Below are 25,979 nucleotides of genomic sequence, written 5' to 3' on the forward strand. Positions count from 1 at the left end.
TTAGTTCATAAAAAATCTGGTTGCTTTCTTTAGCTTGGTGACTTATTTTTGAGGATGCGACATTTCAGGTTCTCACGGCGGCGATTATGAAGGTGGTGGTCTTCTGGGTTGCTGATCGCCCTGATGATGGAGACAGCAAGTGCCTCTAAAACGTCAAAAAACGTTTACAGGACTACATGGCCCAACAACCCAGAAGACAACCGTCCTCATATTTTTTTAGGATAATTGCCGCCAATACATGTTCCTAGTTCTTGAAATATTACGAGGTAACAAATAATTCGCACCGTCACCATATTTCAAATTTCTATCTAATCAGAAACTTTCAGACCATATTTGTACATATGTTTATCGCTCATTTGCATACAGCGTAGTATGTTTAACCGTAATTGTTTTCCACTCATCACTTGGGAGCAGAATGGTAAATAAAGAATTAGAGCAGCCACCATGTTGCCTTTAAAATTCTACACAAAGATTAAATACCTCAACAAAACCAGAACACTTAACAATTAACATTATGTATTTACGTGAATGGTCCCGCGCGGTCTGAGGCATCATGCTTCGGACCGGCGATACGGAATGCGCGCTGGTTCGAGTCTCGGGGAAAGAAATTTCTCATGAGCTTTCGACCAGTGTATGGGACCGGTGCCAACCCAGCATCGTGAGGAAATTGGGGAGCTACAATGGGTAGCGTAATCCGGTCATGAAAACTAGCAATGGCTGGGGATTCGTCGTGCTGACCACACGTCACTCTATATCTGGTTGGATGATCGTTCACCTCTGCTTAGGCATGTGAACACGAGGCCAGCAGTCAAGCTAGTCGGCTTTGCCTCTCAGAGGGCTGTTACGCCACGGATTTATTTATTTTATTTACGTGAATAATTTCCGCAATTCCCATTAGGTTACATTTGTCAGAAACAATCTCAAAGTTTTGCAAACTTGCCATAACCATGTCTGTAATCCCTAACATCTAAAATAATATATCATACAAAATTTGCATTATTGTGATATAGTATCTGGGTTCAAAATTTCACGTTCCTAGCTAAAATGGTTAATTGGTTCATTAGTTTTCGCCATGAAACCAAAGATTTCGCAACCTCATGTTTTATATCTCACATTTTGTTATCACCTCTAGTAGGATATTCAAAAGCACGATTTTGAAGTCATCTAGAATTACACAGACTCCACACAAAATTTCATCCCAATCTATTTAGTGGTTCTCAAGTATAATCAACTGGTCAGACGGACTACCAGTCCAAAAGGCGTTCTCCCTGTGCACTTCGTGCAAGGATCGCATAAGGAAAGTTGAATGAAAGATAATTTCGTCCTAAAATAATTTGTACGTTTGCGTTTGATAATATTTCCTCTTTTTTACCGTTGGTACCGCAGTACGACAGTTGGCGCCAAACAGCAAGCGGAGTATTCAGGAACTATGCTGCGGTAAATTTACGTATGTTGGTTACAATGTTGAGATCGATTCTTTCCTACATGGTTCGTAGTGTTCATTGGTATATCACGCACGTTGAAAACAAAAAAGCCATATTATGGGCGACAAAAGTGAGGAAGAAGAAGAATCGCTAGATTTTACGTCACCAAAATTTGATCCCCTGAAAGCTTTATATTCTAAAAATGTTCGTCTTCCGATTCCCAACGCACCAGTTCTTGATAATATACATAAATACCGCTCATCTTTAAACCCTCGTGAGAAAAAGCGATCAGAAAAGGTATGTAATAGAAGCTGGAGGTTAACGACTGATTGTGCAGGTGTTCTGAAGAAAATATTCATGGCACAAATGGTTAAAGAATTCTAATGTCGTTTCTTTGTATATATATTAATATGTGATATAAGCAGGGCACCGTTGCCATGAACTGAAGAATGAGCCAGACAGTAGCATTCGGATAACAATTTTCACAGTGTATGTGCAGTAGTGCCGTAGAATTTAAAGGTTAGGACTTATGTAGCGTGAAGGCAGTACGAAATAAAAATATGTAACCTGGAAAATTTAACCTAAAAGATGTCTGAAATATGTAATGGTATTGTGAATTTCAGCTTGGGATTGGGTTAAGGTTTTGTTTTTTACCACGTATATATAAATAACATTTCTGTTGTTGAAACAGAAATAATGCAGTTAATTGCAGACATGCAGCATTAGGATTCATATGTACAATTTCGAAGTTGTCATTGTTTAATATTATGCTGTTCATTGTACTTATGTTACTATAATATTAGATCATGACCTCTGTGCGTTTTTTCATCAATATATCTGTCTTATTACAACTTTTGTCTTTATTTTAAAATGGCTGAGAGTGGTGTTGTTTGTAATATAAATGTGTATTTGTCACAGTTAAGAAATATTTAGCAGAACTATAGCTATGAATTTGTGGTCAGTGCGATTAAGCACCACACCATGAAGATATTTGGGAAGTTGTAAAGCTCTGCACATTACAAACATCAGCAATGGATGGGAATGATCAGTTTCATGCTCTGGCTGCTTTATTCCCCAGGAGATATCCCCAGCTATCAATTATATGAAAGACTAATTTCTGTAATAAGATGCATTTTGTTAATTGTACAAATAAAAGGGGGTTATGACTTAAGCTTAGTTCTGATAGATGATATTGATTGTTTGGGGCAGTATAGTTTTCTGGTAAAGTTATCACTGTGTTTAATTAAACACAACAAGAGGACATGGGGGAGGAAAAGTGTGCATAGATGCATTCTTAAATATGACACTAGGTGGAGGTAAGTAAACAGTATCACACCTCAGCTTGTTTACCCCTGGGTAATGGTCCCTTGGTACCCATTGGATAAGAGACTAGACTTGCCCCAGAGCCATTCTGGTCATGATAACTCAGAGAGGAATACCTTCCTCTGGATAACCAGCTTGTAGCAGTCACTATACTGCCATAAAGAAAATGCAGAAGTTCTCTTACAGACCAGCAAAGAAATCCATGCAGATATAAATACAGTTAACAGCAAATACATGAACAAGACAACCAACAACAAATTATTATATGAAGATTTCCGTCTTCTGGGTTGTTGCGCTGTGTAGTCTGGTCGATGTTAACCAACATTTCAGAGGCCATACTGCCTCCGTCATCAGGGCGATGAATATTCAGGAGGCAGTATGACCTCTGAAACGTTGGTTAACATCGACCAGACTACACAGCGCAACAACCCAGAAGACGGAAATCTTTATACTCACCGCTATGAAAACCTCAAATCTTACAAATTATTATATCACATAATACTTTAATAGAAATAATGCAATAAAATAATGGATACACTAAACAGTGATTTGGGCAGTTTTTTTGTAAGAATATGAAATGTGACCTCTTAATTACTCTGAAGAAAGAATATGTAGTGTTTGAAAACCAAGTACTTAAGAAAGATGGAGTGAGAAATTTGGGTTTAACACATATTGAACAACTTTGTCAGATAAGTAATGTAATAATACTGTTAGGTGGTATGAAGGAATTGTTGACAATTGGCTACTCTGAAGATGGAGGAGATAAAGGATTGTGTTCCATGGCAGCAGGCTTTGGTAGTACTGGTTAACATTCTATGTTCTAGCATGGTAGTGTTGAATAGAGTTCTGTTCTGCCACCATACAAAGAAGAATTTTGCTGATGATTTCTGGTGTGAACTGCCTGAATAAGTGTTCAGAGTCAAAATGAACAGAGCACAGTTACATGAAATTAGGTTTTTATCATATGTTGTCATAAAAATAAAATGCTGGGATATTGGATATTGCATCTATCATTTGAATACTACATTCTAACATTACTCTCAGTGTTTGTCAAATTTATCACCAGAAAGGAAGCATATTCTTTCCAGTATCAGGTACACTTGTATAAAATGTCTGCAACATAATTACATTTACCTTTCTAATTTTATACCACAGTGAACTGCCCTATTGTATCATTCTTTATTTTCCAGTTGTTCTTCATTTGCTTTTAGTTCTGATATTGAATGCTGCCATTAATTATTGAAATCAGAAGGGTTCCATGACAAAGTTTGAGAAACACTGGATTAGTAAACAGGGCATTGCCAACCTTCTGTCATCCCATGGAAGTAGTTTGTACTTGAAGATCATTGTTTTCTAGGATGTTGCACCATGCAGTCCGATAGAAATTGACTGCCCTGATGTTGGAGGCAGTAAGCACCTCTCAAATGGCAATCAGTTCCTATGAGACCACATTGTTCAGTATCCTTGAAGACACATCATCGTCATACTTTGTGCTGTGAGAATCTGAAATGTCACATTCTGTACATTCAGTGGCACCATTGATAATGTAAGTGATGACCTCAACACTGCAGTTAGAACTTGGCTCGTCTCCACTCAATTTTTTTTAATTAGAAAATTATCTTAATGATCACATGCAAATGACATTTTCTTTTCTTGGTAATTCTCAAAGTGGCAAGTGGAAATGAATAATAATTGACACATACTTTTTAATTGTGTAGCACTTTAGCAAGTTTTGGCTTGGAGATGAAGAAGAAACTAGTGAAGTGTTACGTATGGAGTGTCGCGCTGTATGGAGCAGAGACTTGGACACTCAGGAAGAAGGAACAAAAATACCTGGAGTTTTGAAATGTGGTGTTGGAGAAGAATAGAGAAGATCAGGTGGACAGATCGAGTGACCAACGAAGAAGTATTGAGGCGAGTCAACGAGCAAAGAAACATTCTGCAGGAAAGCTAACTGGCTGGGACATATTATGAGAAGGAATGGGTTACTGAGTGATATCATCGAAGGCCAGGTTGAGGGAAAGCGAGGACTGGGAAGAAGACTGATACAGCTAACTGACGACCTTAAACAAGGAAAGAAGATGAAGTTTCAGGAATTGAAACGAGAAGCTGAGAATAGGGAAAACTGGCGAGCTCTTTTTGGGCAGAGCAATGGACCTGTCGTCAGACAGAACACTCAATAATAATAATAGCACAAAACACTATCATCTGGTACAAGAACATGATAAACACTGCACAAAGTTCATAATATTCATTATATTCAGTTTTTAACATAAATTTGTTTTTGGGTTGCTTTCATGGGCAGTGCAATGTTAGATTTGGCTGTAAAATTACCACAATGGAATGCTATAGAATGAATATCTTTTATGTAGGATGCAACTCTTCCTAATTTCAATACCTGTCAAAAACATGTAATTATTCATAGAATTACTTATTCCCACAGACTGTGAGGTCCAAGATGTGCAATACTATCTGCTTGGGTTGTGGATGGTTGCCCTGTTAGGTAGAGGCTTTGCACTAGTCTGATCCTCCATTCACTTGTTCCAGGAGGGATTAAAAACTCCTACATTAGTAAAGGCAAGGCTTAGATTTGGTTTTGTTACCAAGAAGTTCCTACTAGACAATGTACAAAGCAATCAAGCAAACCTGAAGCATCCCATGTAAGGTTAGATGCAAGTTCTACTGCAGCTGGAAGTTATCCCTGTCAAATTGAGCTCAAGCTATTAAAATATAATGTTGACATCACCTGTACATTCATGTGCATGTGATATGATATAAAATTTTTAATAACAGAAGGTTGGTCATGCATGATTTAGGCTTCAATTTTATTTTTAGGTTGATAAGGATAATGAACCAGGCCCATCTTCAGAAGAGCAACCAGAAAGGCGATTTCTTCCACATCAGGGTAAGTATCAGTACTTTCTAATGTAATGTATGTGACATTCTGCAAGAGGCATGCAGAGAATTACATTTCCACATCCTGATTATTGTATAACAATGATGTGAGACAAACTCCATGGAACAGACTCCGAGAAGGAAAACAAATAGTGTCAATTAGTTAACCCAAAGGACCATAATCATGTTCACAAGAGGTAAAAATGTAGAAGGTGGTGGTTTTGTATTGTGGAAGTACTAACTTAAAAAGTAAAGAATCAGGTTGCAGAAATGGTTAAGGGGACACAGTAATGAATACACCAGATGCAAACTAAATCCACATAGCAGACCCCTTGAGAAGCTAATAGTTGCTTAGCTGGTATTATTGGAACCTGCTCATTATCAAGTAAGAGCATATTAAAGAACCCTTCCATCAGCCAAATAAACTCCAGCCTTCACTCACACCATATAGGGTTTGGTTACATGCTTTTTCTCAAGGACTCAGCTTGATGGAATAAGAGATTAATTCTGTGATCTATGCTTAGGTACCTGAGTTCACAACTTCATGCATTACAGCAATTACGTAATACTGTGGTACTCCTCTTCCTTGATTTAAGCACGTAAGGTGATTTCCCATTTATATTCGTTATTTACTACTACACCGCACATGCTATATGTAAACGGTAGCTCGCGTGTAATTGCTGTTGCAACCAACAGATGGCACGGGAATGAAATTTTTGATGATATCCGAACCGATTATTTTAGTTTTCACATTGTATTTCCTGTTGGACTTGATTAATTGGGGTAAAGTAATGGTGATAATTATCCCACGCAACGGAATTCAAGAAGGAAACTCTTAGTTCTTCAGCACGGCGCAGAATCAAGTTGTGTATATAATTTGATTCAATCTTGGACATCGAGTATTCAGTCAGCGCTATTAGTGGTAGTTATTGTAACTACTTCCTTTGACGAATAGTACGCATCTGATTGATTATCTGTGATCGAATGTACTGGCGGGAAAACTAACACTAATAGATTTGCAGCAAAATAGATATTGCCTCGTGCACTTCAACCACATGGAAGTATTGGTCCGCTGTTATCATTATAGTAAGTTTGGTAGACATGCGCTACATTTTGAGTCATTTAAATTTTGATTTAGTTTAGTAAACCTCCTGAGTTCATTGACAAACTTTGATGAGACTTTGTTATCAAAGCCTTCGAATTTTCTTGTTATGACACAACAACCGTCATACACTTTTACTTGAAAACGCCAGTCTTCATTTCGTGCTACAGCTTGTAGTATTTCTTCGTTCCTTTCGTCCTATGTCTTATTCTATTCCTTCGCTTCTGAACGTGACTGTACTCCATTAATATACTTTTTACAAAGGCTGTACACAATCAAACAAGCAACTGGCTCTTGATTGGTTAATGCACAGCATACATCGCGGTAGCGCTATATTTCCGTATCAAACGACTGCAAGACGAGCACAAGACATCCTAACAGGCTGTGCGGGATGCATATAAAAAATTCGAAGGCATTAGACAGTCACTCTGTATAGTACATACTTTTCCTGAGACCCATTAGAAGAGCTTGGACCCATTTTTGGCATATCTCAGTATGCACCTGAGAAAAGAAAGCATATTGAATAAAAGTTATAGGGATACCTTCCACTTTCAGAAACGCTGGCTTTGGACTGTACATAACAAGAATAACAATTTCAAAGCAGTTGTCTGATATTCGGTTCCGCGAATCGAATCTTTGGATCGGGTTTGCTTTTTACTCTTAGACTTTCTCCGTCCTGCATGTAAACAGATGTTCGCGACAGTCCCTTAATTCTTAGACTGTAGCTTTGTAACCATAAAACGGCCAGCTATAATCAGTACAAAGTTACATGAATTAAGATCCTGCAGTGGACGTGACAGAGAATGCAACAAATAGTTTGAAAACCTGTAGTAAATTTAAGATATCAGAAAAAATATTTCAGTCATTCTCAAAACCGTAGATCTCTCATAAGCTCCAAATAATAGCAAAAACATTTAAATTATATATTTTAACAGTTTTTTAATAAATCACAGAAACGTATCACGTTTCATCATTCTGTTTAAATGAAGTGCATAACATAAAAGCATAATGAGATCATGTCCTGTCGCGTGTACTACTCCAGGACTATTGAAAGTTTGTCTAGAGAATTTAGTTTTGGCCCATATCGGTCCAGTACGAAAACGTATACTTAGCACGAAACTTAAACAAAACTTTTGTAAGTGTTCTTAAAAATTACCCGCCATAGACAAAACGGTGGGCCTACATAACACGAAATATTGATCCGTTTATGCAGAGAATGTATTTGAAACATATTTCGGTATGGTACGTATTTATCGAAGTAGACTATTTTATTTATAACTGCGCAATTAATATGTAGTGTGATAAGGTTCTGTCTGAAATGTGTACTACAGACTCGACATGGAACACACTGTTCCACTCTGGATCGATATTTCTAAATTGTTTTCGATACATCGGAGCAATCTTAGCTGAATGAAAATCGATTGAAAAGTCGTTGCATTTGCTCTATATTTATGAACATTTCATAGAATAGAATATGATATTGAATTACATTGTACAACTCCTGTTTCATTATGCAATTAAACTGTATGTATAATAGTGCGTAGTTGTATGTGGTGGGGCATGTACCAAGGTAGAAACCGTCTGCACTACTTCAACGGGTGGTCATTCACCTCCCCAACCGCTCGCGGACTGGGCCCAACTCGTGAGATCCCGCAGTAGCGAGTTGCTTGCTGGTCATTCACCTTCCATTTGTACACACGCGGTTTATAACACTGTCATGTCCTCCGTGAAGCAGGGATTTCTATTATAGCCTCTCAAGTTCTATAAACTCTTCCTATTCTTTGGTAAACACTTCTTGTTATTGTACCTCTTAATTAATTTTTTAAATCACGGTTTCATCCTGAAATACTGTTTCTCGTTTGCTGTGATTCTCACAGTAATCTTGTCTGTTCTGTACCATTTGATTTGGAGCTTACTAATCCATTTCCGTGTTTTTAATTTCATATGAAAATGTATAGATTTATTAGTGCATCTTTCCCACTCCAAGTTACACGTCACATTTTATTATCGCCTGTTTCTAGCGTTATATAGATCCACTGTACATTATTTCAAGCACCGGTGTGGGTTACATTTGAATACGTATGTTTTTATTACGCGAACTGGCACAATAGTGTTAGATGCTGACAGACGAAGCACGAATGTAATCAGACTGCTCTGAGAGTGTGGATTTGAACATTTCTTTCCGTCATCTTGAACTGAGCCTACATCGGATGATATTTCAACCACAGTGAAAGTCGTCGACACTTTCTCGCAGACTTGGAGGCAGTTTTCTCCTTACAACTCGTATTTTTGTTGTTATGTTATATTACTTTCGCTGATTACAGCTTTCGTTTGCTAGGACTGTCACTTTCGATCGTAATATTACCCACTGGAAATAATGAAGTCTTACAGAAGATATCATCATCTTTAATATAGGGTACACGTAACAACAATATAGAGAAACAGGTTTCACTGCTGTTGGTACGTACTGTCTGGACATTACACTTCTCTTACGATATTGTTAAATGGACGCACGCAAAACAATGACAAGAACGTAAATTTCCTTGAAGTATTAAAAAAATTTACAACCTAGTAACTCATTAGTAAGTCATTTTTACAACATTTATTGGAAATTTTAGTCCAAAACCTGGAGGGAAAGATCGGTTTTGAATACCTAATCGCAAAATAGAGTGAATATTAAAACTGATTAGCAGAAATAAGTGTTTATTGTGTGATCAGGATTTAATTGGCTCAGGATAGGGTACAGTAGCGTGGTATTGTGAACATGGTAATGGACCTCCGGGCTCCATAAAAGACCGGTAATTTCATGAGAAGTAGAACGACTATGAGTTTATCAAGGAAACTTGCACTGTATGGAGTTAGAATATCTGCCAAAGTTATAATTGTCAGTAACTCAGCAGTTGTAGACCTACACTGCCATTTCCTAATGGTCCAACAGCTAACAAAACGTGGGTTGGTTCACTCATACCATCTTCTTTGGAAAATATTTCAGCGCACCAGAACTTGATTCAGGACCTTTAAAAGAAGTTAACTTATATTCTCTGTAATTGGGGCTAAAAAGTTTTTTGATACTAAAAGTAGCAGACTGGTGTTCTGAAGCGTGAAATGCTCCATTAAAACTGCATACTCGTACGCCTGCCTCTTTGTTAACGACGTGATGAGTAGCAGAACAGAATTACCCGTACATTTTGCCTTGAAGGCACACGCCTTGTAAACTGAGTGGGTCTCACCTGACGATGAAGATTGGACAGGAACTAACTGTATCAGGTTCTTCTTGATAAGCTTGTATCTGGTCCAAAAATTCCTTGTATTTCATGGAACACAGAGGTTAACTGAGCCGGTCATTTGCAGGTTCACACAGTCCAATTTTTTAGAGGACTTCGATACTGCTACCTTGGCAATCACTAGAACCACATCGGTCTAAGCCTTTACTGCCCATCCTTATCTATAGTCTGTTCCTAACAAAACGACACTAATCTTGGACTCGTGTTATTTTACTACAAGGATTTGATTTTGACCATAGGAAAACCACCGGAAACCTGCAGAGACTTAAATAGTTCACCCCAGCAGTGACAAGAGACAGGTTACCACAAGTCATGCGTTCAATATTAAGTAAAAACAACGTGAGTTCAAAACTAACTTTAGGTCATAACTCTGAATGCAAATGATTTTAGTGTACTAAAATCATAGAAATGCTTGCCAGTTACGTTGGGGGAAGATACAAAGCGTGAAATAAATAATATTTGCTAGTTTTTTATTTATCGAAACCGAGTTTTGTGGACTCATGCGGTTTTGAAATGACATATTCAGTTATTGTGTTCACAGCAGCCCACTACTTGATTCTAGCTTAAGCCACCTGAATTTAATTCACACCTTATTGTGTTGCATGAACACATCACGTAAAATAAGTTTGCTGAACGTTTTGCTTAAATTACCTGCTGTCATGTGTGGTCTAGGAGCGGTTAAAAGCTCTGAGTTTCAGAATTTATAAACTATTTATTACTCACGTTTCATTGTAGCTGTGTCCCTTAAGGCGCACAGCTACAGAACAAATTGTAAGGCAGACTTTTCGTTTAAATTCAATTCTACCAGTCTCTGTGATTCACGCGTTATCACCTATGAGAAATAGATATACAGTGTTTAGTCTCTTAATTAAATCCATTACATACCAAGCACGAGATATCTCGTTTAGAAACACTACCCATTTTTTATGTGGATACATTTTGTTTTCTGGGACATCTGTGAAACGCTTCGTGGCATGTTTAAAAGCTTTTTAAGAATAGAAACACGCCATTTAAATACCCCAATAACATGTTTCTTTAAAGAGAAACGGACTTGTTGAGAAAGATAATAGCTCTACCTCTTGTAGTTAGCAGTTTAGAAATATCAAAACTGTACTTGGCGTGGCAGTATAATGTGATTCTTGTGTTCCAGTGCCAATCCCAAACGTTCGCCCTCATCGAGACACGCGTAACGTGTTGTCGCGTATGAAGAACATGACTGGTCCTCTTTCCGTGCTCTGGGAGTGTATGGAGCGCCGTGTCAGAATCAAGGTGTGTGAATTAAGACTCGGCGTGTACAGACAGGCAACTCTACCGGCACTAGCGAACTCATGGAGTCCATGGTTCCGGTTGGCCACGCTGTTTGGACTCTGGCTCGTGAAACCGTCCACATTCACGGAACACGAGCCCGAACCCAAGCAGTCTGGACTCACCCTTAGAGTACCCATTGAAGAGTGTGCATGTGTCATGAGAGGGCTGTCTTGCACGGAAAGAACACATCATTAGGACTCACTGCTGTTGGAAATCGCACCGAGACCAGAAAGTAAACTGTTTGGTGCGTTTCGGCAGTGTGTGATTTCCCCTCAACGAGATAACACACGTTGGTGCCTACTTTATTTTAAAACTTTTTTTGCCGATTTAAGTACTCTAGGGCGTGGGCCATGCCACAAGGCCTGATCTGCAAAAGCTGGTGATAAAAAATAAGGCTATGCGCATGTGTGGCGTGACTAACAGGAACTATAAATTGATAATTATACAATTTAATGGTTCATTTATATGCGTTTCCACTAGCACAGTTTCAAAATGTGTTACACTTATATAACCTCAAAGTTTTCCACGTTTCTTATGGGTAATACATAAAAATGTGTTTCACACCATTTTGTCGGTCTTGTATGATCTCTGTGTAAAGTATCACGTGATAACTGTGTTGTATGTCTTTTAAAGGTTTGTTATCTTATTTCACATCATTTCAGGAGCCCACGAAAATAGTATTATCCTCCCGTCTTGCTAGTATCGTCCTGCCTCAAAAATTCAAACGGTCGCCATGTTTGTACTAGCATAATTTTAATACCAAGTTTCATGAAAGTCCATAAATAATTATTGGGGACATGGATGTATGATAATATATAAGTCTGTCTCTCCTTTTAACAATGAAATTTGGTCGAAAATTAGAAGGGAAGAGGAAACTCAAACAAAAAAATACGGAATTCACATACTTCGTGTACCTGATTCAATCGAGAGCAACTATTTTCTTTGTTGAAGGAAGTGTGTTAGTACAATAAACGTGACTGCTCTGACTGTGTGTAAATTGGCATTCCTTTTTGTTTAGAAACGCTACTTTGTTGCATTCATGCATGAACAGCGCCCTTCTTAACATCCCGTGATTCTGGACAACACGCTTACAGTTGTCGAATATTCCCATTAACTGTCTTGTGGAACTTGTTCGATGTACGTACGAACTACAACCAAGCAAATGAACTCACTCCGTCCCTCAGCTTAACTAATCACTTTTATCTTTGTAACACAAATTAGCATTCAACGCCTGTAGTAATGAAAGCTATATAACCAAGCGAGGTCGTGCTGGTTTTGGACCTTCATTTTAGCATAGACCTTGTACCTTTTAATATCGATACTTCGTTCTTTTATTATTACAAAACCGAATTTACCTAATGTCGTGATATAGGGATTGACCTTTCTGTGTGTTTGGGAGGTTACAGGTGGGCTGTAATGACCTTTATTTTTCGCAGTTTACCTCAGTCCCTTGCATGCAAATACCAATCAAATTTGTCACTCGACATTGTGTGACAAGAGCCTGCCACTGAGTTAGATTAACCAGAATACACCCGCGCATCGAATTCACTAAGACATATTTTAAAACCCTTCAAAGCCTTGTTCGTTCAAATATTTAAGAATCCAGTTCGTACCGCCTAGAAAACATAACTATTCATCACAAAGATCAACTCGTTAATGCTATTTGAGGAAATAATCATACAAAACATATAAGCACAAAATGAAAAGCTGCTGAATGTTAAAGGAGGTAGGACATATAATTACCACTAGGCTTTACAGGGTTAATTTTATCCTCACATCTACGTTTAGGTGTCTCAAGTGGTATATTCCCTTGAGGTATTCCAGACAAAAACTTTAAATGCATTTATCATCCCCGCAGTGCCATTTTGCCAACATCCCCCGTAACGGAAACCCATAAACGAATGTGAAGATGCTTTTCTTTTGAGATTCTTTAGAACTGTATATGGAGCGTCATGGTTTGTACAGATGTCCTTTAGGATTAGAATGGCTTGTAAGGCTGTCAGCAGTAATAGAAGGTGAATGTAAATTTGCTGCCATATGTTTCAAGATACTTGTTTTTCCTTGTGCAGATTAAAGGATCCGTGAGTTTACTAATTTACTTTTACTTTCCTCCGGTATTGACTACATTACAAAAAGTTTACATGGTATTGAACCCAGCCCTTCTAGTGAGTTCAGTATTGTCTGTTAGTCTGCTGTCGTCCTAAGGGAAAAGAACAGTTAAGTGCTGAGGAAGTAACAGGAGGTTGCAGAAAATTTTACAACGAGAAGGTTTATTATTTGTCTCCACCAAATAATCTATTATTAGGATGAAGAAATCAACGTGTGGTACTATTCCATCAGTTTCATGCAGAGGTTGAGTAAATCTACGAAACTCCTGAGGATAGCCGGTCTCCGGGCCGAGATTTGAAACATAGACCTTCCGAACACGAGGCAGAAATGCTTCTGACTCGGTCGTGACTTTCGGTGATCAAATCAAAGAGGATGAGATGGAAGTAGCACGCATGGGAAGCATAAGAAATGCATGCAAAATTTTCGTCATGAAAACCTGTAGGGGAGAAACTAATTGCGGGACCTAAAGGTCAATGACATTTATTTTTGAGCATATACTATGGTCATTTCCAACAATTGGCTATTAGTTTTCAAAAATAGTGCCAATAGGGGTTTCTTGGCTCTTGGGCGAAACGAGGGAAATATTTTTGGCCACTGGGAATAAAAATGTTGGACCACCCTGATATTCCTCATGAACACGGTGTTGGATCTTCGGGTTCTATAAAAGGCTGTATGTGAATCTCTTGACTAGCTAAGCGACTATCAGCCTCTCAAGAATATTTTTCCACGAAGACAAGTGTTCTAGTAACATTTGTTGCTCGTTACTTCCGCCTCGACGCTATTAGATTCCAAAACAGCACAAATTGGTGTATATTTTAATATTTATTTACATTGTCAAACGTGACGATAAAAAATGTTAAAGACCACAGCTTTTGACTGAGATGTAAAAACAGACCGCACTTTTATTTAAATTCACCCCAAATAACTTAGTGTCAGAAACGAAAAGAAAGAATTCTGAACTGCCGGGACATTTCTCTTCCCCTCTACTGTATCTGGACCGATTAAGCTGGCTGCCGACAAATCTAAAACCCGAGGCTTGGGCTATAGCGTTTAGTACAATCTCGGATCTTGATGATTCCCTGTCCCATACACTTCGCCAGTAAGGATTTTGAAGAATAACTTTGTTCGGCATTTTAATACACCGTCCTCCGTACAAGCCACCAAACCGCTTTAATTTTTACAACAGTGTGACTGAAAAATGACGGCTAGTAGCAGAAAGAAAGCCTGGCATAGCAGAGGGTAAACAGAATTTTCTAAAAAGGAGGGACGAAGTGAAATGACCACTCATAGTTCGCATGTTTTGCGGGGGTTTAGATCCGGTGTCCTCTGTACATAATCACGGTGTGCTTCCTCCGAACGCATCTTTGCTGTTTTGTTTTTAGGCGCAGGGTTTTTATAGTTGGAGTGAGAGGTCATTTATTGCATAAAAAGTCAGAAATCCTTAGCTTTATTTATTAATCTCAACTTTAGTCTCCAGTTGCAGTAATTCCTGTCTGCCGAAGGTCTCGTTTTGCCCCGCGCTGACCTTGTCATGCACGTAAACACTTCGGAGTTCACCTCGCGCATTCAAGGTGATTGTACTAACAGAGGTGTGTCATGTTTTAGTGTGTTTCTCCGCCCACTGACTGATGGAGTAGAAGAGCTTTCTACTTAACGCGATTTCTCTTCTCTTGACCTACTGAGTATGACGGAATCTGCCACAAGCCATTCCTCCCTTTGTAAATCAGAAAGATCCTCATTGAACTGCGGGAGTTCTCCATGTTGCAACCAGAAGTTCCAAATCCCCGTCTATTCTTGTGTGTTTGCCAAGGTTGTGTAGCTCGCCAGGTCTCATCCTAACGCCTTGTGCACAGTGTGTTCAATAATTCATTCAGACTGTATGCCATTTCTCATCCCAGATGAATGTGAATATTTATTTTCATGTACATTTACGTTGGCAGTTGGTCATTCTACAAGGCGAGAAACGTTTCCTCGGTTTAGAGGCAAACCAGACACCGAGGTTATCTGCAGGTGTATTTACCAGGGACGAAACGAACATGACAGGAATTTTCGGTCATGCTGTGTAACCTAGGACTAGAATTTTAGATTACGAAAATGGTTGTCTTTTGAGTAACTGCGCCGTGTAGTCTGGTAGAAGTTTTCCGACGTTTCAGAGCTGCTTGCTACCCCCATCACGATTATCGCCTGTTGCTTACTGGTAACAAAATATATTGGTACCTAAAACGTTCTTTTGAAACAGCCTAGATAAATGTTGAGATTTTTATTAAGGATAGAATCTACTGAAAGGAATATAAGCGTACAACACAAGTGTTTTATTGGCAGTTTATTTCAGTTCAAAAATTAAGTTAAAATCTTTTTGTGTTCATTTTTGCACAGGTTCTGAACTGTGTTCGTGCTGTGTGCACTGTTTTCTCTCCTTTAACGTGATGGGTGTTTAGTTCACATATACATAACAACATCAGCCATACATGAAAAGTGTTAATGATGACAAAATAACCGGAATTTAAATCCCTGATTTGCTTAGTTGAGCGGAAAATTGTGTTCAGGGTAACCTATAGTCTGTTACTGTAAAGGTTGCTGGATCAGATTCGAGGTTCTGTGGGAGGGAGACAAGGTAGCGTTTATGGAAACCTGCCAGCCTTGGTATTCGAACCAAGGGCATCCCGAATACAATGCATATTTTCATTTCACTGGGTGTCTGTGCTGAATGTAAAGTTATTTGGGTTCGTCGTCGCAGCTTCCAGTTGCAACCTAATGGAAAGAGTGGTTATGAATTATTATGGCTCTCACTTGCTACTACCTGAATATGCAGTACCATGACAGAAGTTTTATATAAATATTTATTCGTTCCTGACCTGTTCCTGGTACACGTGAGTTCGATGAAGCCCTTGACCGGAGAAGCTTTCCTTTAAGGCAGAAATTGGATTTCTGAAATTAAAACTGGTTTTTGCATAGTCTACTGAAGTATAAGACCAGACAATGGCTTACAAGGTACAGACTGGTGGTTGTTTATTGGTCGATACTCCTAAAAGTTACTTTTGTTGTTATTTGTTCTTGTGTTAATTTAATGACACTGTGTGAAATGCACAGGTTAGTCATATAAGTTGATATAGTGTTCGATGATAGGCGATGATTGTGAAAGAGATCTTTGCTTGTTTTAATTTACTATTGCAGAATTTGTTTAAAGACACTAAATAAAACAATGAAAAATCTCTTTAAAGTCAGCCTTCGATCGGACAATCAAACCCGAGACCTTTTGAATACAAATCACGAATAACCTCGAAAGACCTAAAACTACGTTAATGGAAATGGCTATGTCTACATCACATGAACAGGCGGAACTACTTTATGGATTGTGACGCAGTATATTATTGCGAAATGTTGATAACTACCTACAAGACTGCACTACACCATAACCAATATCGCCACATTCCACATTTTCGCCGCAATGAAAACCCCAAATCTCACTGAAGTGCTTTGTTTAGGGCCTGAACACTGCTTCGCTCAAGAATTGAACCTAAAAGTTATCAGACGAAATCGTGCAATTCCTTATAAACTAATTTTCATCTGATAATAAATAATAAATATTAGCTACACTTTACACATCCAAATAGCTTAATCAGTAGTACCTATTTGATCAATAGGAACAAAAAGTAACTTTTCTTCTAAAACTCCTGCCAGAGATCGAACCCCAGTCGCCCTGTCCGTCGTCAGACACCACGCTGGCTGAGCCACTCTCGTCGTGTCACGTAAACACCGTAGAATAAAAATAAGACTCACATCGCTTATCAATACACGAATATAATTATAATTAAAAATGGCCGTTTTCTGGAATGTTGCGCTGTGTAGTCTGGTAGATATTGACCGATGTTTCGGAGTAAGCAGAGTGGCGCAACATCCCAGAGACAGCTATCTTCATAATCGTCACTATGAGAACCCGAAATTTCACCATATAATTACAGGTGTTCACTCGGAACATGGCAGGAATGCGTGGCTACTGCGTCGCGTTCTTGGCGGCGTTCGACAAACACTGGAACCTAGCTCTGGAGGATGTGCGTGAAGTGTGGACCCGGAGGAAGAGGAACAAAGTGCCAGCCCTAGGTGAGACACCGATCACAACTGAAGGCAGGAGGGTAGGAAGATTTTCTGAAGAATACGACGTTCAGCGCAGCATTTAGACACAGACATTTCCTAACTTTGCAAATCAGAATTTTCTACCAACTCGAATTAAACCAAAGAAAATAAATCAGTTTACAAATGTAAATATTGTTATAAGCGCAGGAAAGTTGCAGGAATGGGCCTATTACTTCATCGTGTCTGTCAGTCTGTATGTGACCGCTGAATGATTTTTCATGAAGTTTGATTTTCATAAAATTTGTCGACACATTACTGTTTTGGTTAAAATCGGGCAACAATAACGGAAACTTTGCATGAATATCAGCCCGTGTTTCTGCGCGCGTATCTCGAGCCTAACTCGCTAAATATGCCTATCCATCGAATCGAGAACTATCGCGGAAAAACAGCTTTCGAGTATAAATTAAAAAAACGTTTCATGGTCATTTCACTTTCCGCGACTGTTAAACAGTTTTCGAGATGATTAAACAAGAGGAATATTGACATTACTTGTCATCTCATAACTCAAGAAACATTTTAACAAAATCATAAATTCAAAGTCCGTGCTCGCCTATTTGTAAAGATGCGTACTTGGGTTTGTACTCGCTTCCATCTTCAAGGCTGAGTACACTCCACTCTACTTCAACGCTGAAGATGCTGGCGATACGTTCCTCCGAAACATTTGAACGGTGTCATTACCCACAAAATCACAATTGACAGGAAACTGTATGTTCCATATTTATACTTTTTTCAGTGGCTCAGACTACACTGCCTGTAGAATACGCGCACATTCGTACATTCCCATGCAGTCTTGGCTGCAGTAACCACGTTCCTTACTGTTCATATCGGCCTGTAATATAAAACGCAGAAAGGCATAATGATGCTCAGTGGCGGACTGGTAAATCGCAAGCTTCGCCAGTAGTGCATGTCCCCTCACTTTTACTTAATTACGTCACTGTAAGCAGTGAGAGCATGCCGGGTTCGAATCCCGTGCTAACACTTCCTGGGTAACTGGCCGACCTTCCGACCGACACTCCTACGCATGTAACAGCAATTTTTGTTTTCCCTCGTACAGGCGTTTTCAAACTGTGGGCAGTAACGCGTTGTATGTTGACAGTGATTCTTTCAGAGATTCGATTCCTGTTTCTGTTGATGGTCTTCTGGGTTTCGGAGAAACATAATGTTTCCATTTTCAGGTCTCTTAAATATGCTTCTCCAAGACGCTGGTATCGTCGCAACCCAGAACAACACCGACATTTCCACCGCCTTGAGAACCTCAAATCCCACATACTTCGTTGTTTTTGTATGATTTGAGGTTTTCACAGCGGTGAGTATGAAGATTTCTGTCTTCTGGGTTGTTGCGCCTTGTAGTCTGGTAGAAGTTTACCGACGTTACAGAGGTCATACTGCCTCCGTCATCAGGGCGATTCTTAGTATGAAGATTTCTGTCTTCTGGGTTGTTGCGCCTTGTAGTCTGGTAGAAGTTTACCGACGTTACAGAGGTCATTCTGCCTCCGTCATCAGGGCGATTCTTAGTATGAAGATTTCTGTCTTCTGGGTTGTTGCGCTGTGTAGTCTGGTAGAAGTTTACCGACGTTACAGAGGTCATACTGCCTCCATCATCAGGGCGATGAAGATTTCTGTCTTCTGGGTTGTTGCGCCTTGTAGTCTGGTAGAAGTTTACCGACGTTACAGAGGTCATACTTCCTCCTTCATCAGGGCGATGAATATGAAGATTTCTGTCTTCTGGGTTGTTGCGCTGTGTAGTCTGGTCGATGTAAACCAACGTTTCAGAGGTCATACTGCCTCCATCATCAGGGCGATGAGTATGAAATTTCTGTCTCCTGGGTTGTTGCGCTGTGTAGTCTGGTCGATGTTTGCCAACGTTTCGGAGGTCATACTGCCTCCGTCATCAGGGCGATTCTTAGTATGAAGATTTCTGTCTCCTGGGTTGTTGCGTTGTGTAGTCTGGTCGATGTTTGCCAACGTTTCGGAGGTCATACTGCCTCCGTCATCAGGGCGATCATCAGAAGACAGAAATCTTCGTTTTTTTTGTATTTCTGCCCAGATGTAGTAAACCCCTGAAGGTGGTGTTTTTTTTAATTTAAGGTAGCTTTCTCAACTGAATAGATATATCTTTAGGAAGTTGGTGAGAAGTTAATTTAAGTAAAAGGTGATTTGTATTGACTCAAGCCAGCTTCGCCGAGCACCTTTCTGTTATAAGTAATAACGAATGAAGAAGCATGGTGTTAGTTATTTCTGTAAATTGCACGGTGTTATGACTCTTGCTTTCCCTGCCATCTTCTGTGGCCTGTCTTGTAGTGGGAGAAAGCAATGCCGTCTTCCGGATATAAATATGCGCGAGAAGTAGTTTTTATTTTGAAGTAATTTTACGTACTTTATCCGCTCTTTACGAGGGATGAAAATGTACGTTTCCTGTGTTATGCATTAAATGTGCTGTTCTAATATTTGTCACATTCAATTTATAGACTACTGCAAAGAGTAGAATGAGGATTTACACCAAATATTCCCCACTGTTATCGTGGAGTACATGTTATAAAAAGTCTGACCTGTGTAACGTTTACAGCTAAGTTAAGTAAAATAATTACATCTCTATCCCGTTTTACCAAGGAATGCCGATGGCGAACATCTGAAGCACTGCCTCGTTGTGACGTAAGCCATACAGCTATACAGCTATACAGTACAACACCGGACACGCAGCCTTGTCCCTTGTTTTCTTTGGTCCCGTCGACGACCTTTGTACGTCGTAAACATTCACGGACCCCCACCCGACGAAATCGACAGTCACTAGTCAGAACGGGTATATCTGCAGCCATGAGGAGCTTCCAGTTACGTGGCTAGTCCAGTAATTCCATACTTTTATGGAGGCCCACCATCGGATCCCATATCTTGAGCCAGCTGAATCCACCTCACACACGCCCTGTTTCCAACAGACTCATTTAAATACCATTTTCCCTGAGGTCTTCCAGAAGGTATCGTTTTAGGAGGCTTCCTAACTGATATTTAAAGTGTTTCTCATATTTACCACGCATGCTATCTTTCCCGGTCACCTCACCATCCTAGATGTGACCGCCCTGAGAAAAAAAAACTTGATTACAATTTACGATGCTCTGCGTATATTTCCACAGCGTCCTGTAATTTTCCTCTCTCTAAGTCTAAATATTTCCCCCAGCGCTTTGTTCTCAAACAGACTGTTTCTGTTGAAATATTATAATTGAATCCTACCCAAGTTCCCGTGGAAGTGCTTGGTCGTTAAGTGAAAAGTCTCGGTGTTGAGAGAATGCCAAGACGACGAACGAAGACGGCGACAGTAATACGAGCCGCCACTGCTCGGATCCCAAATCAGGAAGTTAACACAGACTCATCTGTCGAAGCGGTGTCATACACTGCTGTAGCTTCCAAGGTCACATGCGTTGCCTGACCGTCTGTCTCTGTCTAGCACATGGAGTAGGTCAGGGTCTGCGAGGCGGGTTGCGTGACTCCCCTGTGATGTCAATGTCATACAAACCCCGCAGCTCGGCATAAAACATTCCTGGACAGCGGTCTGCCACGTGTCCACCACCTACGTTGTCTTCTGAAGTCAATTGTAGGACTTCACAGACGGATCAACGTGCTTCAGCTACCTATAAGACTGACTGCATGGCATCACAACCCAGAAGGCAATAGTCCTAACGCGTGGTGATTATGTACGCACTGGGTGCGAACATCTTTCCACCTTATTCAAATGAAGGGTAGTAAAATGTTCTGTTTTTCTTGAAAATACAGATCTGAGTATTTTATTAGTTTCTGTTACTATCTTTCCAAGCTAGACACAGACTCCTTATCTCGTAATGGTAGGCTGATCGTTTTACAATGTGATGACATCTGTGAAAATGCATATTTTATCCAGCCAGTTGGCGATATATAGTCTGAGTTACTGAAAAAGCATCGTTAAATAAATTATAAACAAATAAATGAACAACTCCAGCAGGGATGAAGTCGGAAATAGTTGTTAAAAACATCTGCACTCTACTGCGTGTACACAGGTTGTGTTACTGGCGCTGAGTGAAATAACTCTACGGATTTTAATATCTCAACCCTCGTATACCTATATAATATTATTCTGTATCCTTAGTACAAAGTATTGCGTTGAAATGTAATTATTTTAAATGTATTGCTGATTTACTTACATTAGAACTAATGTACAAGTAACTAGAAGGTGCATTTCGTACGATATAGCATTGTAAGAATTTGTAGATAAAACATTTTTCTGCCATTTAAAATTTCAGTGTGTATGTGTGTGTCGGTATCAGCAGTAATTTTCCTTTCGACAGAAAAAGAGCCTTTGTATGGAGTGCTGATTGTTTTTCCTTAATCCTGTCAACCAGTCTGCTTCTATGCCGGCCTGTTTACTGCCATGTTTGTGACGTGTGTTCAATAGTGCCCGTCCATCAGCTGTACATAACATTTGTAGGCCTAACCCATCGAGTGAGAGTTCTCCATCAGAGGAGTACCCCGCAAAAACGTTAAAAAAAGAAAAAAGAAACAGACATTTGAGTTTCCCTATCTGTAGTTGCTTATTTCCCTTGCCGACATATGTTTTGACACAAGAATTGTGATAAGCATTGTTTTAAAGAACAAACAATTTATTTGCCCCTCCATTTCGGAGACTTTTTTTACAAAACAATCCTTTGTGACATTACCATTCATTAGGTGACAATTATCTTAAATCAGCAATACATAATAAATTTTTACACCGGAAATTGAATATATTTTTATAAATCAAGCTGTTAAACACATTTGTCTTTACGAAACAATCTGAAAGAACTAATAAAAATAAACAACAGAGATGAAATACTCTGTATTTTTCACGAAATATTAAAAAAAATCGGTGGAGACTTTTGTCCCACTACACTTCGTGAAGTAAAATCTCAAGAAGTTAATACGTATTTAAAATTTAAAATTCTCGTGATCAGGTGTTATTCTGCTTCTCTCATCCCTTTCTGGCCCAATATAATTTTTTTGTGGCGAGGAGACCATCGCCTGTCTTGGTATCCTAGATCCTCATTTTGAGAGAAGAATTGGGGGGGGGGGGGGAAATGTAAGGCTGAAAATTTTACTCTACTCTGAACCCTCTGTTAGAAACTGTACAGCAACAGATTGTGACGTTTTACATTCAGTCAACATTAATTAGAACCACTAATGAGGAGTCTGTTTTGTTTAAGTCGATATGCATGGTGAAGGACAAACGCATTAACTGCCATTCTGATACGAACTGATTTGTTCAAATTGCAATTTTTACATTACATTTTCTCGCGGACTTATTTCTCAGTCCCTTTGTGAATAAAAAGTAAAGACGGAACCGTTTTATTCTGGATAAATGACATATATAAAATGCAGATACATTAAAGCATAATTTCTGTTTAAACGTATTTATTATATTCAATATAAATGTGACAGACTTTCCTCGCAGCTGCAAAATCAATTTTGAGTGCCTGTATTTAACCCCGTTCATAGAATCTGAAGGGGTGTCCAGTTCCGATAATCAGGTTTTGCGTCATCACACAAGTACGATGCCAGTCTCCGGGTCACTTTCGGGTTTCTTTAAAGACCAATTTTAATACAATTCTCCAATTTACGCTTAGGGGTTTCAAGTGGCCCCTTCCCTTCGAGATTTCCGACAAAATATGTTTTTATTTCTCGTCTTTTCCATGGGTTTTGCATACACCGCCCACGTCATATGACTTCATCTTATCACCCTGCGGTGTTTCCGAGATACTTCTTGTTTTACATTCTAGAAAAGACTTAATAAAAATTGAACATTTGTCGAATATGGATATATCCATTTCATACAAGTCAGAACCCTACATTAATCGACGCTGATGGCGATTCTGTTTCAGATAATCACACTGCCGTCATGCTGGTATATTAACAGAAGGAAATAAAAAAAAATCATAGCTTGGATGGCCTATAGTGGAAGTTCTTTTCTCGTTCGACATCCGTCAGTTCAGATTCTATTAATGTGGAGAGACGAGGATATTTACTTGATACTGACATTGTAAAGATGGTAATGACTTCTTTATTTGAGATGCTGCAGATTCGGCGCCAGTTTTGTATGATTTGTAAATGTTAAATATATTGATCGTACATTGGACTGGAAACTAATTTTCTAAATGTTAGACCGAATCCGACACCCTTCCCTTCCCGAATATAATTATAAATCATCAATAATAATCAGGTCCACATTTATTTTCGTACTTATATGTCCGTGTGGTTTTTTTTGTTTCTTTCATTTTTCCTTGCATATTTTACTTCCTGTTGCAATTCTAATATTTCAGGACTGTTTCTGATATCGGTAGTGAAAGGGTTGCCACAACTTTATTAGTTTCGGTAATTTTCGTCATGATTGATAGTGACAACATGGCGGCCGCACGACTGACAATCTGTAATCTGTTCTTGCGCCCGCAGGTGAACCCAGTGCTGTGAACAAGAAGGAGCTACAGCCGCGTGTAGTTGTGCTCCGTACGGACCGCAAGAACGAAGTATGTGAACGGCACGTGAACCAACTTTTGTTACGTGGAGAACACGTGGCGCTTATCTCAGTGCTGGACTCCTGAGGGAACACAACTTCCATCGTTCCTCCCATGCAGATTTTTCAGAAAACTTTAATAATATGAAGTGATAATTTCTAAGCAGGCTTCATAACTCCATTCTCGTGAAACTGTTCGTTGAAGTTATGTAAGCTCTTAAAAATTATCACATATAAATACATTTATGAAAAGAAATAATAAACGATTTTTTCGATATTTATCGACGTATCTAGTATTTCGACACGGAATGTTTTCAAATTTAATACTATGGCTGAAGTTTGGCGAACTTCCAGCTGAGATTTCAGACTCATGGCGACGAGTATGAAGATGGTTGTCTTCTTGGATGCTGCGCGTGTAGTCTGGTAAAAGTTGTCCCTTAGGATGGAGGCCGTAATTATCTTTGAAACATCGGTGCACTTCCACCAGGCTATATGACGCAATAACCCAGGAGACGGCCATCTACCGATGGAATCTGTTGTCAGAAATGGAATTGTATACTGTTTTGTAATATATTTGCATCGGATTATTCTTTATTATCGGGGTACAGAAAGCAGATCTATACCTAGCAACATTCTGATATCTGTTTAATTTACAAAGTATTTTCATTGTATTAAAATAAATAAATTAGAATTTAAACTTGATCATGTAAAGTTTGTAGTCACCTTACAATATCAACGCATCTTTCCTGGCTGTATTGCTGTGTTCTTGTCTCAAAATTCACGAAATGAACGAACTCTGAGAAATAATTTTTATCCGCATATTTCATATCTGAAAAGTTTCAACGAATTTCGATTAAATTAGGCTTAAATGTTCATATCGACAAGAAACTGAAAACACTAAATCAGGAGTCATATTTGTTGCATGCTAATATAATTACAGAGAAAGCCATTCCTTACTAAAATATCGAATACAAATCGAAATAAAATTGTTCAGATGAAAGAGTAAAGTTCCGATGTTCGTTATAATAAACGGTGATTTAACTCCAAGCATACTTAAGCGATAATATCGTTGTTATTCCAGAACAGATTATCGGCAATACTTCACTAATTAAGCAAATGTCTGGATAGCATTTTTCTGTAATTAATTCAAGTTGAATTGATAAAGAAATGTTATATCCAAGCAGTAATTATGTCGGCCATATCAGTGAAGAAGTTCTTAACAGTTTCGACAGGCAGGTTATGCCTACATGAAACGTTCCTTAGTGTATCTAATTTCTGTAGACTATGGATGTTTTAAGTCATATCTTATACATCCTCGTTTGTTATCGAGTACTATCGAAGAGACAAACGACATTCATGGACACCAAATTCGATCGTAGACTTATTTCGCTGCTGAACACTCTTCAGTTTAATACGATGCATACAAAGGCAGTTTGGTCATGTGTATCGTATGATCCTCATCGAGACGTGATTTAACACTGTAAAGGACGGTGGTAACTATTTTACCACCTGCTACAATATCCAGGAACTCTGCATTTTGTCCCACAATGCATTTATGAGTTTCATATGACCCTCAAGCCTAACATCACAGGAAGTTCAAGAATAATAATAATAATTCCTATCTCAAAAATCGCACAATCTCCATTTCAATAATAAATTGGTTGATGCTGTTTAGGAAAATAATCGCTGATCGCTCGTTCGTATTTACTCCCACTATTTTAACACTAAAAGTATACAATTATTATTTTCCTGATAGGTTCTCGATGTTATAAAATAAAAACCATAAAACTTCTAGAACATTTATTCTCTATTATAGGACTGTACATGCTTTTTCTCCTCCATTCACAGATCTTCTGCAACTCCAGTTCTTAGTTATTTTGTCCTTAAATTCT

General features: G+C 38.9%; 2 protein-coding genes across 7 annotated transcripts in view; one reads left to right on the top strand and one right to left on the bottom strand.

The window, feature by feature from the left end:
• Eip74EF (Ecdysone-induced protein E74) overlaps positions 1–25,979 on the bottom strand; it is a 287,703-nt gene that overhangs the window by 161,642 nt on the left and 100,082 nt on the right. Inside the window, exon 1 of one of the 4 annotated variants that reach the window (XM_022087088.2) lies at positions 6,171–6,310. The exons of the other annotated variants lie outside the window; for them this stretch is intronic. The gene's annotated coding sequence lies outside the window, so the exon portion shown is untranslated. Of the gene's footprint in view, positions 1–6,170; positions 6,311–25,979 lie in introns of those variants that run through there. 4 annotated transcript variants of the gene reach the window in all.
• Positions 1,464–24,789, top strand: Lsm11 (U6 snRNA-associated Sm-like protein LSm11). Of its 3 annotated transcripts, none has more exons than XM_087346564.1 (5): positions 1,464–1,721; positions 5,583–5,652; positions 11,179–11,297; positions 17,408–17,578; positions 24,027–24,789. In XM_087346564.1, the coding sequence occupies exons 1-5, from the start codon at positions 1,542–1,544 to the stop codon at positions 24,042–24,044; spliced, it is 558 nt and encodes a 185-aa protein (XP_087202690.1). In that variant the 5' UTR covers positions 1,464–1,541; the 3' UTR covers positions 24,045–24,789. The 3 variants fall into 3 exon arrangements, with proteins under 3 accessions (XP_087202690.1, XP_087202691.1, XP_021942788.2); XM_087346565.1 differs by lacking the exon at positions 24,027–24,789 and adding an exon at positions 23,459–23,939 and having other exon boundaries at positions 17,408–17,546; XM_022087096.2 differs by having other exon boundaries at positions 1,467–1,721; positions 17,408–17,546.

This window comes from Zootermopsis nevadensis, unplaced genomic scaffold (assembly GCF_977971745.1).
Source record: "Zootermopsis nevadensis isolate Lab colony 2312 unplaced genomic scaffold, Znev_1.0 Znev_ptg000010l, whole genome shotgun sequence".
In the NCBI taxonomy this organism is placed as follows: Eukaryota; Metazoa; Arthropoda; class Insecta; order Blattodea; family Termopsidae; genus Zootermopsis; species Zootermopsis nevadensis.